General features: G+C 67.3%; 2 protein-coding genes across 4 annotated transcripts in view; one reads left to right on the top strand and one right to left on the bottom strand.

The window, feature by feature from the left end:
- The window catches only part of AP5Z1 (adaptor related protein complex 5 subunit zeta 1), a 12,751-nt gene extending 8,315 nt beyond the window's left edge, over positions 1-4,436 (top strand). For all 3 annotated transcript variants that reach the window (XM_049638980.1, XM_049638979.1, XM_049638978.1), the window contains 8 exons: positions 319-497; positions 1,122-1,264; positions 1,571-1,711; positions 2,320-2,431; positions 2,711-2,808; positions 3,255-3,387; positions 3,466-3,680; positions 3,890-4,436. In XM_049638980.1, the coding sequence (XP_049494937.1) occupies positions 319-497; positions 1,122-1,264; positions 1,571-1,711; positions 2,320-2,431; positions 2,711-2,808; positions 3,255-3,387; positions 3,466-3,680; positions 3,890-4,160 (1,292 nt within the window). In that variant the 3' untranslated portion in view covers positions 4,161-4,436. The remainder of the gene's footprint in view (positions 1-318; positions 498-1,121; positions 1,265-1,570; positions 1,712-2,319; positions 2,432-2,710; positions 2,809-3,254; positions 3,388-3,465; positions 3,681-3,889) is intronic.
- Positions 4,437-7,609: 3,173 nt separating this feature from the next.
- Positions 7,610-14,328, bottom strand: part of RADIL (Rap associating with DIL domain) — a 66,483-nt gene continuing 59,764 nt past the window's right edge. The window contains exons 10-15 of the mRNA XM_049638977.1: positions 11,516-11,666; positions 10,387-10,577; positions 9,884-10,211; positions 8,709-8,848; positions 8,175-8,314; positions 7,610-7,906 (exon numbers count right to left, since the gene is read on the bottom strand). Coding sequence (XP_049494934.1) covers positions 7,801-7,906; positions 8,175-8,314; positions 8,709-8,848; positions 9,884-10,211; positions 10,387-10,577; positions 11,516-11,666 — 1,056 coding nt within the window. The 3' untranslated portion in view covers positions 7,610-7,800. The remainder of the gene's footprint in view (positions 7,907-8,174; positions 8,315-8,708; positions 8,849-9,883; positions 10,212-10,386; positions 10,578-11,515; positions 11,667-14,328) is intronic.

The following is a 14,328-nucleotide window of genomic DNA, read 5'->3' as shown; positions in this document are numbered from 1 at the left end:
CACGCTGACCTCGGAACTCCTGGCCGTGAGGGTTCACCGGAGTTTCGTGGAAGGGGCCGTGGAACCCAGTACCTTCCAAAGAACGTTCCGCATCACGTCCCTCAGAGGGATCGGTCTGTAACCAGAAACTCTCGGGAGGAGCTGAACGTAGTTCAGCCGGTTTTTCTCGTGCGGGGTGGACACCCCAGAGCCCCTGGTGTCCCGGAGACACGTGTGGCCTCGGAGGCTTGGCCCGTGACCCCGAGGGACCCCAGCCAGCAGCAGAGGTGGGGACGCACCTGCCGGGGCCCCGGCCCTGACCTTGCTGGCGCCTTTCAGGGGAGGCGGCCGCGGTGGACTCGGAAGCCATCCTCCGGCACCTGCTCACCAGGACCCCCTCCGAGTTCTTCCACAGCCCCATGCTGGCCTTCGAGCTCACATGCTTCTGCAGAGACAACCTTCCCCTGTTTGGCAGGAACCTGGACATTCTCAAACGGAGCTTCCCCAACCTCTTTAAGGCACGTGTCGTCGTCCTCGGCCAGAGCCGGGGGCTGGGGGCCGGGGGGGGGGTACAGGGCGGAGGGTGAACCGTGGGGCGGCCTGGGGGTCCGTGCGTCACACGAAAACGGCACCTACACCGGTGGGGAGAGCCCTGTGCAGACCCCCTTCGGAGGAACAGGGGGCCTGACCGGTTTATTCTCACGGGTTTGTCCAGATGGTCACATCCGGTCAGCCCTTCATCTAGGAGCCTTGCCTGCTGTGCCCAGCCCTTTGGTGCTGTTGACTTCCGATGTCTTTTGTGACTGGTTATGGTCACTGCGTGGCCTTTGCAAATTCAGCTAGAGACACCGTCCTTTCATTAGAGGGGGAAAAGAATCCACGGCAGGTGGAAAGAGATGACGTTGATTGTCGGGAGAAAGCGAATGCAGAATCGGAGCAGGGACAGAGGGCAAACAGGCCGGAGCGTCTCAGGCTCCAGGATCACAGGAGGGACCCTCCCCCCCTGCCGATGGGCAACCCGGGACCCAGGCGTCCTCCCTCTGCGGCGGCCCGTGGGCTCCCAGACGACGGCCCTGCTGCTGGGCTGTGCACCCCACACGGGCCCCCCCTTTCCCATCTAGCCGCCTTGCTTGTCCCTGCAGCTCCTGGCCTGGAACAGCCCGCCGCTCACGGCCGAGTTTGTGGCTCTGCTGCCGTCGCTGGTGGACGCGGACACAGCCGTGGAGGTGCTTCATGCACTGCTGGACCTGCCCTGTCTGACTGCGGCCTTGGACCTTCAGCTCAGGTGAGCCCCGGGGGGGTGCCTCGGCCCCTCCCTGCCCCTGCTGCTCTGCCCGATGACAGCGCCTCCCTCTGGCTCTTTGCCTCCCGTCGGCGCCATCCCGGGGCCCTGGAGCCCCCAGCCCGTTTCTCGCAGGTGGAGCCTCGCCCTGCAGACACCGTGCCCCGGGCCTGCTCCCGTCACCCTGAGGCCCGCTGGCCTGCTCCCGTCACCCTGAGGCCCGCTGGCTCGGGTGCTGTGATATCCCGGGGACGTCTGCTCTGTCTTTGCGCGAGCTAAGCCCGGCCTCAGGCACCTGCTTGTTCACAGGTTGTCGCCAGCCACATCCGAGAGGCCGCTGTGGGACCCCTCCCTCAAGATCCCCAGCTGCCTGGAGGCCTCCCGGGACCCCCAGTTCCAGGGTCTTCTCCAGTACCTGTTGCGTGCCACGGCCAGCGGGACCACGGAGAGGTGGGAAGCCCCTGGGGTGCGGCACCGAGGCCTTGGGACCTGCTGTGTGTGGCAAGAGCCTGCTCCAGGGATGGGTGGGACCCTGCTTCTGCCCCTGGGCCTCGTGCCTCCCGACGCGAAGAGGCAGGCGCGGCCGACCCCCGCTGCCCCGCCACCCTGCAGTGGCCACCTCATGGGTGCTCCCTGGACGTGGGCCTCGTGCTCGGCTCCCCGCCGGCTCCCTGGGTCAGTCTTCATGACCCTGCGAGGTACGTGCTGTGGAGATTCCGTTGCACAGAAGGAGAAACTGAGGCGTAGCACGCCCCGGGAGGAGGAGCCTGGGGACCAGAACAGGGCATCCTGACTGCAGATCCCTCGCAGCTTGGCCCCACTCCAGCCCTCCCTGTGTTCCATCCTGATGACGGGGGCAGAGCTGCGGTAGACGACGCTCGTGGTGACACGTGCCCTGCTCCGAGGAGGCCGGTGTCCCAGAACGTGGCCCGGGCCGTGGCGCTCTGACCGCCGTCTCTTCCCTCAGGCCCCGGCCCACCGTTCATGTGTCGAGGGCACGTGTGTGGGCTCTGGGGAGCGTGTGGCGGAGACTCAGTGGGCCACGCTGTGTCCTCCAGGCTGGGGCCCCTCCACCGGCTGCTGCAGCCCCTGGCCAGCTGTGCCCGTGTGCTCCAGTGCGCCCAGGCCGTGCCCACCTTGCTTGAGGCCTTCTTCTCAGCGGTGACCCAGGTGAGCCTCACACACCCGCGGCCCCGGGGCAGCCCGGAGGGAGGACGGGCTGCACACGCGCCCAGGGATGGCATCCTCGCAATGGACTTGTGCAGAGCCTGCTTCGGCCAGAGTCACGGGGAAGGGTGGGAGCCGCGGTGGGGCCCGTCCTCCTCCCCAGAACGGGGGCCCTGGGACCTGCCCGGGACTGGCGCACACGGCTGGGACCGGAGCAGAGCGTGGCGTGAGGTGACGTCACCGGGACCGGGACTGAGTCGGTCTCTCCCTCCTGCCCCCCAGTTTGCCGACGGGGCCCTGACCAAACAGCTGGCGCTGCTGCTCCTGGAGAGAAGCGACTCCCTCTTTCAGGTGCCACAGTACGAGGCCCATGTGCACAGGTGGGCCCGCACCCCGCGGCTTCAGTGTCCCCTCTCAGGTCCCATGTCCGGTCCCCGCTCCCCCTGTGGCTGACCTCTCCTTCCAGCTGCCACCTAGCGTCACCCCCAGGCCCAGCTACCAGGCCAGCGCTCCGTCCCTGTGTCCGCCCCTTGCCCCAGGTCTGTGATCCCCGTGCTGGCCCAGGTCCCTCTCCATGGAGCCCTCTGGGCTGCCCGTTCTCCATTCGGAGGGCCCGATGCACACGGGCCTGTGCCCAGCCGCTCGCCAGCCCCGGCCTCCTCCCCGGGGGTGGAGGGGCTGCGGGTTCCTTTAGGGGCCAGAACTATCTGCACCCCGACCTGGTGCTCAGAGCCTTCCGTTTTGTCCCCTGGCTGTGGTTCTGGGTGAGGGGCCGCGGCCTGGGGCCTGGGGGCGGCCACGGCCCACCTGGGTCCTCCCCGGGCAGGGTGCTGAGCTCGCGGTTCCTGGCCCTGTGCGCGCTGCACCCGTCGCTGGTGGTGGAGCTGGCGAAGGAGCTGCTGGAGTTCGTGGGGAGCGTGAGCGGGATCCGGGGCCGAGGGGCCATGCTCGCCTCCGTGGTAAGGCCGGCCTCCCTGCCAGCACCCCCGCTCCCGAGGCGGGCGGCCCGCAGGGGGCTGAGGTCTGTCCCTACCCAGGTGTGGGCCATCGGCGAGTACCTGTCCGTGTCGTGGGACCGGCGGTGCACCGTGGAGCAGATCAACAGGTTCTTCGAGGCCCTGGAGGCCGTGCTGTTCGAGGTCACCCAGTCCCGCCCGTCGGCCGCCCTCCCCAGGTGTCCCCCGCAGGTCGTCACCGTGCTCATGACCACGCTGACCAAGCTGGCCTCCCGGAGCCAAGACCTGATTCCCAGGTATGGTCGCGGCCGGACAGGGAAACCCACAGGCTTCCCGTGGGGAAGGGAATGGGCCCCGGATGCCTGCCCGGTCCCCGATGTCCGCTCCGCGGGGGGTAGGCTGCTGGCGTCGCCGCCTCGCTTCTCCAGCTCGAGCCCCACGAGCTGGGGGCCCCGTTCCACGTGCGGGGCACGTCTGCAGCGGACCCGGGTCCCTTCATCCTCAGGGTCTCTCTGTTCCTGTCGAAGATGAGGACCCCGGCCCAGAGCCCAGCCCCGAGCTCCACGAGCTGCGAGGAGGACGCGGGAGCCGTGCGCACGCGGGCCGCTGAGCTGCTGACCCTGCTGAAGATGCCCAGCGTGGCCCAGTTCGTGCTCACGCCCAGCACGGAGGTGTCCGAGCCCCGCTACCACCGCGACGCCAACACGGCCCTGCCCCTGGCCCTGCGCACCGTCAGCCGCCTGGTGGAGAAGGAGACCGGCCTCCTGCCGGGGTGAAAGGACGGTGACGAAGAGCCCGGCGTGAGGGCCGGGCCTCGGCTTCCGTGATCAGAGGGGACGTGAGGAGGCCCGGGTGGGTCTGGGTCCCTCAGTGCTTGCCAGGACCGTCACGTCCTCAGTCGGTGGCCCTTTGTGTCTCTCTCCAACCCTGGTGGGCTGTGTGGTAACACAGGTATGATTTGGGGCTGGATGGCATCTGCTTGGTCTGTTTCGGGCTGTTCGTGGTTTCGGGCGAGAAAAGGTACAGCAAAAATAAACCTCTTCCCGCAAGTATCTGTGTGCACAAGGCAGGGGCGGTGCGCTTTCTCCACCCAGGGGGGCAGGGCCAGAAGTGGGGGTGCACTGCTGGTCTGCGAGACCTGGCCCTGGGGACCCTCGTGCAGCTGCACCAGACACCGGAGGCCGTTCCTGCCTGCTCCGTCCCCACAGCGTCCCGGAGGTCCCAGAAAGAACCGCCCGAATACCGGCAGGGAGGAAGCAGGGTGACCCAGGAGTGCAGCTGCCCCCGGAAGGGCCTCAGCTCCGCGTCCTTTCTCGCCCGCCTCCTGCTAGATAGATGGGCCCTGGGGCCCCTGCCAGGTGGGCTGCAGGTGCTGTGACTTCAGGCCTACAGCCTCCTGGCGTTAAGAGGGGGCTCCGGCCGTGGTTCCCGGGGACCCTGCCGCCCGCCTGCCGCTCGGAGCCTTAGAGCAAGGCGGGGGAGACACGCTGGGTGTGGTGGGGCGAGAAACCGCCCCCAGCCTCGGCGCCTCCTGCCCCCGCGCCACTGAGGCCAGCTTCCCGCCTCGCACGCCAGCTCCCTAGGCTGCTCCCCAGCTCCACCCGGTGCGAGGGGGCCCCCGGGCCACCAGGTGGTGCTGCTGCTGCGCGAGTCTCCGGGCCAGCCCCGCCCCCGACTCCGGCCACGCCCCCAGGCCCGGCCCGGGCTCCGGCTCCGCCTTCACCACGCCCCCGGGCCCGGACCCTGCCGGTGGGCCGCTCGGGCGCCTGTAGAAACGGCAGCCGCGGAGGTGGGTGGACGCCGGGGGGTCCCGGACCCGGGACTGGCCGGGCAAGGGGTGCCCGCTTCTGCTCCGACAGTCGGCCTCAGGATGACTTCCGGCAGGCGACAGGTGACGCGCCCTCGGAGCAGAGCGCTGGGTATCGGGGCGGGGCGCGCCAAGGGACACCCTGGTCCTCCCGGGATTGGGCAGACCCGGCTTTGCTGCTCCCCGCACCCCTCACCCCTCACCCCTCACCGACCCCGCGTGAGCCGCGAGCTCCAGGCCGGGGTCCGCGGACCTTTCCCCGTCCCGCGCCAACCCCACGTGGGCCTCGAGCTCCAGGCCGGAAGGCCAGGGTTGAGAATATGTGTTTTAGAGAAAAGTATTATTTTTGCAAGGTGCCTGCGGTGCCATCGTCAGCGCGCAGCTCGTCCGCACACATTGTGGGTCCCAAACCTGCGTACCAACTAGTTGGTGAGCGCAGGCTTGGAGATGGGTTCCCTGCTGCACACAGAGCTCAGGCAACCCAGACATTGCTTTCGCGTGTTCTCGGCTGGGTGAACTGTTGCGGTGCCTAAGCGTCTGGAGACAAACTACCCGAGTACCGATCCCGGCTGGCTCTGGAGGGGCACGCTGACTCGGTGGGCTCGATTTCTCGTTCCCCTGGGTTTGGGGTCCATACCCACACCCTTGCTGTGGCCTGATTGGGAGTGGGGGGTGGGCCGCGGGTGGCCCGCTGATTGCGGGCTTGGCGGTCCCACCCGCTTTGGCGGACAGGCTGTGGGCAGGAGTGATGGGGGCTTGAAACGTGCTTGGGAGCTGGGCTCGGCCTCTTGCGCTTGTGCTCTGCAAGGAGAACGTTCCTGGCTGGTCTGTTGGTCTAAGGGCGGGAGAAGCGTGGGGCAGACCTGGACCCCACCTGGAGTGGGAAGCACCTCCGGCTGAGCCGAGAGTCGGTGCCGTTGCCTGGAGACATGGAGCTCCGTCATTTGTTCCCCCAGAGCGTTATTGAGGTAACGGCTAGAGACAATCGGTCTTCCTGCACACGTTTCCTCGTCTGGAAAACGTGTTGATCGTGTCCCACCGCGGTGTGGCTGGGAGCGGTTCTCGAGCTATTGTGTGTAAGGGGCCCGGGGAGCTCGGCCTGCCGTGGGCTCTGCTTTCGTCGCCTCTCCCCGGGCACCAGCCCCTGGGGGCCTTGAGGTGTGTGGGCCCCCGGCCACGTGGCTCCACGCTCCGTCACCTCCTCTGCACAGAGCAGTGAGGAACCGAGACCTGTAATCCGGCCGGCCGTAGGCTGCCGCTGGCCTCTCCGAACTGGTGCCCTTGTTGCAATTCGGGGCTCTCAGAGTTTCTCTCTTAGGTTCAATCATACGTTTCAAATGTTTTTTGTCTAGAGAGCGAGCACGCAAGCGGGGTAGAAAGGCAGAATTTTAGGCAGGCTCCACGTGTAGCACAGAGTCCAACGCAGGGCCCGATCCCCTGACCCTGGGATCACCACCTAAGCCGAAACCCAGTTGGACACGAAAACGATGGAGCCACCCGGGTGCCAAGATGAAACTCGTGCCAGTACATCTTACCCGGCGTCTGGGGCACTCAGCAGAGGGTGGTGCTTCCAACCAGGCGGAATCTCGGAGCCTCACGTTGAAAGGGCCCGGGGCAGACGCAAGCGCGCCTGTCTTCTGCGCTCGCCAGAGGGCAGCAGGGAGCCGCGCCAGACCTAGGACACCACTCGGGTGGCCGTGCACCCTCCAGGAGACCCCTTTCCACGTGAGGGGCGGTCTGCCACTGACCAGCCGGAAACCCCTTCTCCCCCAGGTGTCTGTTCCTGTCAAAGATGAGGACCCGGGCCCAGAGCCCAGCCTTGACTTGTGAGGACGACACGGGAGCCATGGCTACACTGGCCGCAGGAGCCTGCTAAAGACTCCCAGCGTGGACGTGTCGGAGCCGCGCTATCACCACGATGCGAACCCGGCCTCGCCCCCGCACGCGCTCGGCCGCCTGGTAGCCAAGGAGGTGAGTTTCCCGTCCGGAAGGGACGGTGACCAGGTGGATGCCAGCCCCGCGGCAGATTAAGAGCTTGGTATTAGGGTCGAGCCTCAGCTTCCACAATCCGAGGAGAAACTGGGAGGGGTCGTGAGTCGCGGGGAGGAGACCCGGGTACTCAGGGTGGGTAAAGGCCCTCACTGTAACCTTCTCCGGGAGGTTCTAGACCATTTCCTGGACGGGTGCCGAGCCTGTGATTACCAGGAGGGCCCCGCACCGGCGTGCCCACTGCCCCCTCCCCTCTGCTCCCTCCCCTCTGCTCGTTTCTGGGCAGGGTGGGGGGCAGACGGACTCCCTTAAAACCGCGATCCCGTGTCCTCCCAGGGTCTCTCCCAAGCTGGCGGGGAAGGGGGGAGGCCCTGGGGACCCCAGCACGGCCCCCCCCCCCCCCGTCCGGCTGCACGCAGCACCAGCCTCTCAGAGTACGAAAGATAGTTTATTGAATCTATACTTTTCCGTTAAAATTTGCAAACATAAAAGCTCTGTAACAAACATCACAACTTCGTATCGTCTGTCATATAAATAAAATATACACTAAGATGTACATTATCCACGGCAGGGGACGCGACCACACGGCACGGCCGCCACAGCGGTCCCTCCAGCCCGCCCTAGGGAGGCGGGGTGCGGAAGCGGATCTTCTTGGCCGTCTCCACGTCCGATTTGGCGACCAGAAAGCGCATCTTCTTTCCTCCGTGTCGGATCAGGTCCACGGCCCTGAAAGCCAGCCCGGGGAGACGCTTGGTGTGGCCGATCCGCCACGGGTCCAGCCTCGGGGTGCGTGGGGCTCCCGGGGCGCCTGGGTTGGGGACCCCCCCCCCGTGACCCCGAGGGGCCCCGCTGGGGCTGTCGTGTTGTCAGAGGTCGAAGAGTGGGCTGGGGCCCGAGCCCGCTCTCGCTCTCGTCTAAGGTGGGGGCCGGGGGTAAGGGGCCCGGGCTCCCCTAACGGCTGGGCGGTCCGGTCCGGGCCCGAGGGCCGGCGTACCTCAGGTAGCCGACGCCCATCAGGCTGCTGCCGTTCACCTCGAGGATGCGGTCGCCCAGGGCCAGCCGGCCGTCCGCTGCCGCGGGGCTGCCCGGGAGCAGCGTCTGGATGTAGAGCCCGGGGGCTCCCAGCGGCGTGTGCTGCGGGCCAAGTAGCAGCTCAGGGCTGGGCGGGCCCCGGGGGGGGGGGGGGGGGGGCCGGGGGGCGCCGGGGGGGGGGGGGGGGGGGGGGGGGGGGGGGGGTCGCTCTCGTGGCCTCCGGCGTGTCCGCACGGGCAACACCGGACACCACCCACCCCCCCAGGCCCGGGACCGGTACCCTGAGGTCTGGGGACAGAGGGGACATGGCCGGCCGGGGAAGCGGCTGCCGCACGGGCCCTTCTCTCAAGCGCCACCGAGCTGCCCCACCGAGCCCGGTCCCGAGCCTGCGGCCGGCCCTGCCCCGCCCCGCCCGTCCGTGGTCTCCCAGTGACCGCGCGAGCCGTGGGCCTGCGTGGGGCGGTCCTGAGCAGGAGGAGCCCAAGGGGCCGCTCACCATCCCGTCGATCAGGCCCATCCCCAGGCCGGAGGGACCCCGCTCCAGCTCTACCACGAACACATAGCAGAAGTCCTCGGCGCTGGAGCTGCGGCTGGAGAGGGCGGGCGGGGGCTCGTCCGCCGGAGCCACGCCGTCTCCTGGGCAGGGGAGAAGAGAGGCCACGGGTGGAAGGAGAGGGCAGCTCGTGCCACCGTCGCCACTGTACTGTCCCACCCTGTCCCCGCCCAGCGGGCTCCGCCGTTCCTCCAAAGGGAAACGCTCCCACGGCTCCGACAAGATGCCCATCTGGGCACAAGGGGGACAAGTCCCCTCCGACCCCCGGGGGGGTGATGGATCCCGGCCCCGCCTGTCGGCCACACCCCCACGTGCCTGGAAAGGGTGTGCGCCCTGCCCCCTCGTGACCGCCCGGGGACGGCAGCTCCTCCCAGAGCCTGGCTGGTTCCAGAGGGTGAACGGTGGGTTCTGCTCCAGGGCCCCCCAGGGCCCCCTTCCCCTCCCTCTACCGTTAAGCGGTGACTCCGCCTCCGTTCGCCCCCTCCCCCGCCCCCATGTCTGACCCCGTCCCTGCCGGAGCTGGGACTCTTCAGCTCTGCGGCCCCCCACCCAGGGTCCTGTGCCTTCTCTCCCCACCGGTCAGATCAGGCCTTCAGGCAGAGCGTGTGGCTGCCGTCTCCGCACCAGCAAGCAGGTGCCCTGCCTCGGGCCCGGATCTGCCCAGGTGACCCCTGCCCTTGGGGCACACCCAGAGTCTGCAGGGGCACTGCCGGGGGCTGCTCTGCCCTGCACTTCATGGCCCACCCGGCCCCACTTACACGCACACCCCGCCTCCTTGCCCCCCCCCCCAGCCCTCCCCCCAGCCTCCTCCCTGGTGCACACCACCTGAGCCGTCCCTTCCTCCACCCTAGGGGGAGGGACTTCGTCCCACAGGCGGCTGTGCGTGCACCCTGTGCCCTTCGACGGGGGCCTGAACCACCCTGAGCCCGCCTCACGGGGCCCCTGGAGCCTGCCCAGCACGGGCTTCGGGCGTTCGTGGGCAGGTACCGGAAGCCCAGGCCAAACGTGCCCCTAGGGCCGCACGGTTGCAGTGACCCAAAGGGGCCCCGCCCAGGTGCCGGGGGGGGGGGGGCAGGGGGGGTACTGGGGGCTGTTGGGAGCCTGGGGACAGGTCTTACCTTCCCCAGCTGCACCTCCAGGGCCACTCTGCCCGCTCCGCCTCCCTTCCGGGAGCGCTCTCCCACAGGTGCCGCCGGTCTCTGGCCAGTCGGGGACAGCGGGCTCGAGGCCGAGCGGGGTGCCGGGAGGCGTGAGCAGGCACGAGGAGTCCACGTGCAGGACGCCAGCCTGGGGGCCCCCGCGGCTCTGCCTTCCTGGAGGGCCCTGTGCGCGGGGAGCCCCCGCAGGAGGAGGAGGAGGGCGCACCTGGCCGGCTTCGCGAGCTCCCCTGGAAACCAGCGGGCAGCTGTGGCCCCCCGGGGGCCCTTCGGGGGTGTGCTGCGGGCCCTGGGGGTGGGGGGATAGGGACAAAGGCCTCAGGTGCCCAGCGGCCCGCCACGGCGGGAGACCCCAGGGGCCGCCCCCGCCTCTGGCGACCCCCAGGCGCCCCAGAGGCAGCAGCCAGGCCCCGTGCTGGCTGCCCTCACCAGCCCCGTTATCAAAGCCAGAGCAGCCCGGGTACCTCAAGGCACCCTGGCTGGGAAGTCCCGGCGCCAGGGCTGGGTTTGCTTCGCAGGCTCCACAGGAAGTGGCGCAGGTACAGAAGCTGCTGGTAGACGCCGGCGTCCGGGCAGTCCGCTTCCAGATTCACCTGGAAGCCCTCGCTCGGCAAAACGATGGGCGGGGGGTTCTCGTAGGACTCCAGGACGTCCTCTGCCGACGGCGGTGAGGACGGCGTGACCGCGCTGGCCAAGAAGAAACGCCCGGCCCCTCCCCGGGCCCACCAGCCACCCCCTCCTGACACTGCAGGTACCGGGGACACGGGAGCGTGGGACCCAGGCAAAGGCAACCCGCCCAAACCACACTCTGGGCCCTTCTGCGTCCCAGGGAGCACCCAGGAAGAGGCCCGAGCTGCCTCACCCCCACTGCCCCGCCCCCAACTTCCCCTGCCTCTGTACCCCCCACCCTGTCCTCCTGGTGCTCCCAAGGCCCGTGCTGACTGCATCCCGCACGGTCCCCAGGACCCCGAGTCCCAGAACACGGGCACGCTCAGACGGCGGGAAGGCCAACACCTGCACCAGCTCTGAGCAGAGAACCCACCCGGGGACTGGCCCCGGCAGTGAGGAGGGGCGCGAGGGGCCAGCGGGGCCCAGAGTCCTGCTCCAAGCAGTCCCTCCCACCGGCCATGCCCTGGGCGACGGGGCACGGGAGAAATGAGCCCGAGGCCCTGTTTCTAGCTGTATCTTCTATCTTGTTAATTGTCATTACGTGCATCATGCTAACGACGAGACGTGCATCTGTTCGTGAGAAACATTACGCGCACGTACACGTAAGCTGCGTGTGAACAGACATGGGTGCGGGGCCCGCACACCATCTTGGCACTCGACGCCGAGACCCCGTTCTCCTCCTGGTGGGCTGCGTGCACCAAGCGAGGCCCTGCCATCTGTCCCCATGTGGGGTAGGACCTTGGGCCTGACCCCAAAGTCGGAACTGGGCTGTGGGCTCCCTGACCTCCATCTGTGATAGCCTCCAGGGCAGCAGGGTGGAGGAGAGAGGCTCTGTAAGCTCTTCTAGAAGTCCCCCCAGGAGGCTCTCGCCTGCTCCCACCCCGGCCCCCACGGCCCCTTGTTCCCGCCTCTGATCAGGCTCACCTGACTTGAAGGCCTCGGGCCTGTCCCGGGCATCGGGCTCCCAGGCGCTCATGGGGCCCATGGCGGAGGCCAGCTGGTACTGTGTCAGCAGCCGGTGCAGCTGCGCTGGGCTCAGGGCGGGGAACGCAGCCCTCAGGCTGGCCCAGCTCATCTGGGTGACAAGAAGGAGCGTGTGGTCAGAGGCCCCACGCGGCACCCCCCCCCCCCCCCGCCCCCAGGGAGGATCGTCTTCCTGGGTGCTCTGGGGGCCAGGGTACAGGGTCCGAGCTCCCAACCGGCACATCCCGGGCCGTGGCCCCCGAAGGGCCGGGGGTTGGGTGGCCGGGGGAGCGCCAGGTGGGACGGCCGTTCTGGGGAGCGGCCAGCAAGCATCGCCCCGAGGGCTGGGTCCTCTGAACGTGCCTCCCCCCGCGGCACCGCGTGGGGCTGAGACGCCAGGAAAAGAGCCCGGAGATTTGGGGATTCCTGCCTCACAGTATGAAGAGATCCGACCCCTAGAGCTGAAGACGCGCGTGAAGTCAAAGCCTTCCAGGACAGGGAGGCCTCCTGGAGGGGGACGAGCAGCCCAAAAGGGAGGAGGGGAGGAGAAGGGTGGACTCGTGCGCCACAAAAGAGAACGGGCAAGGTTACCCGCGACCCCGCTCTCCATTGGCCAGGGATGCCCCTCCTCCCTTGTTTTCTGGAAACTTCTCTCCAATTCTCTGAGCTAATCCCCATTTCTGTGACACAGACGCTCCGGCAGCTTCCTGACCAAGGTTTCCCGAGGACCACTGCTGACCCCGCAGTCGGCGGGCCGGCCCACGCTGTCGCCCTCCACGGCGGGTATCCCCGGCTTCTGGCGTTGCTCTTGAAAGTCGGACACCACGCTGAGGGCTAGTCTTCGGGACGCGTCCGGTCTTTATCCTTCTGGGGATTTCATGGGCTCCTCTGGCCCACGGTCTCCACACGGCAGCGCTGGGCTTCTCTGTGCAAGTGCAGCCACGGAACTGCTCAGCCATCGGCCACGCTTGCCAGCACCTCGGGGCAGGTGGGTCTGGGGGTGGGCGCGGCCATCTCTGACCCCCTGGCTGCCACGTCCCCGCTCTTTCCCCTCCCGTCTGGCCTCCTCTCCTCGGCTTCCCTCTGGCTTCACTTTACCGCCAAGGTCACGAGGCCTGGGCCGTGGGGGGCAAGTGCCTCCGGCAGAGGGACAACCGTTTCCTAAGGCTACTTTGGGGGGGGGGGGACGTAGGGCCGCGGCTGGGAGCCCCATCCCCCCACACCGGCCCCGTTCCTTCTGGTTTTCCCGGGTCCTAGAATCCAGACTTCCCTCCCAGGGCTGTTCCTTGTCTGGGGCCGGTGTCGGGAGGGTGCCAGCCATCGGGCCCAGAAGCCGCCAGCAGGGACCCAGCACGCTCCCCTGTCCTTCATACCATCTGTCTACTGTCTGGGAGCTTTCCCGGACCGTCTTCCAGTCTTGCCACTGGACCCTTTCTCTTTACTCTCAGGGTTCGAATTTCCAAAAATCCTTTTGGTTCTCTTATCTTTCGGAGAATATGAATTTTTAAGCTTTTTCTCCCGGAGAAGTTTTGCACGCCAAGAGTGGTGTTCACATTTTTTAAAGGGCTTAAAACAACGAAGAAGGATTCTGGATGGTGACTATTCGTGCCCCACAAAGGCTACATTATCTACCACCTGGCCCTTTACAGAGAAGTCTGGCGCCCCAGGATCTGCGTCCTCCCACATCCGGCTCTCGTGCGGGAAGCGAGTGGGTGCTCAGTCTGCCAGGCTGGCTCGTGGTGGGACAGGTGGCCACGTCCTCCAGCCTCTGCCTGGGTGTCACTGACGCCAGCGTTGTCCGGTCAGCCCCCTCTGACAAAGAGCACGGGGCCTCCCGCACGCAGCAGGTTCTCTGTCCTCCCTCAGAAGCCCTCCTTTTCAGGATGACACTTCTGGTGTCAGGATGACACCCTGTCTTAAATGTTCCAGAAGTAAGCACAGGCGTTCGGCCAGCGCAGGGGGAGGGCCGGCCTGGCCGTGCGGGAAGGGGCCGCCGAGATCCGAAGCGCACACAGAAACCGCACAGACGTGAAGCACGACGGCCTGTGTTCCCAGCGCAGGGCAAGAGCGGGGAGCGTGTGGCCGCGCGAGGAGGCCCCTGCCCGGCAGGCCTGTCCCCTGCCGCAGCCCCGCTTGGCCCGCTCTTGCGTTCCAGACCCCGGGAATCACCACCTGTGCCCCTCTGGGCCTGTGGCTCAGCCTCGTATTTAACGTTGGCCTGGGCCTGGGCATTCCCACAGCTGTGTGGAATTTTCTCGATTTTCTCAAGATTTCAAGTTTTTACTATAAGCAGGGCGAAGGCTCGAACTCACAACCCCAGGATCAAGAGCCGCACGCTCCACGGACCTTCAGTCCCCGCCGGCCCTGTTCTCGAGGCTCCACGTCTTCCGTGGGCAGTCACCCCCCGGCCTCCGCTTTCCGGCCCCCGCGGTGTTTCTACTCCCCGGGCCTGCTTGGTCCCTGTGGGCTTACGCTTTGCTTTTGTGGAGTGGTATTTGGGGAGGAGGCCAAAAGCACAGGTTCAGGTTGCAATCCGTATGCAGAGGTCCCCGTTTTCTGCATTGTCTCTAGTGAATTCCTGCTGCGCTTTTAGAATTAAAAGAACAAAATCAAGTAACTCAAAAGGCACTGGAACAAGCCATGGCAGATTCTGTCTCTGCCGAACCATCACCGGCCGTGGGACCGGGGCTTAGCCAGCAGGAAGCAGCGGTCACGGGCGGTTGAAATGAGACGACGCGCTACGCGGGTCACACCTCGGAGGTGCTCGGCAAGGC

Source organism: Panthera uncia, chromosome E3, assembly GCF_023721935.1.
Source record: "Panthera uncia isolate 11264 chromosome E3, Puncia_PCG_1.0, whole genome shotgun sequence".
Classification (NCBI taxonomy): Eukaryota; Metazoa; Chordata; class Mammalia; order Carnivora; family Felidae; genus Panthera; species Panthera uncia.
The sequence above is the reverse complement of the archived record's forward strand: the minus strand, read 5'-3'. Positions and strand labels throughout refer to the sequence as shown.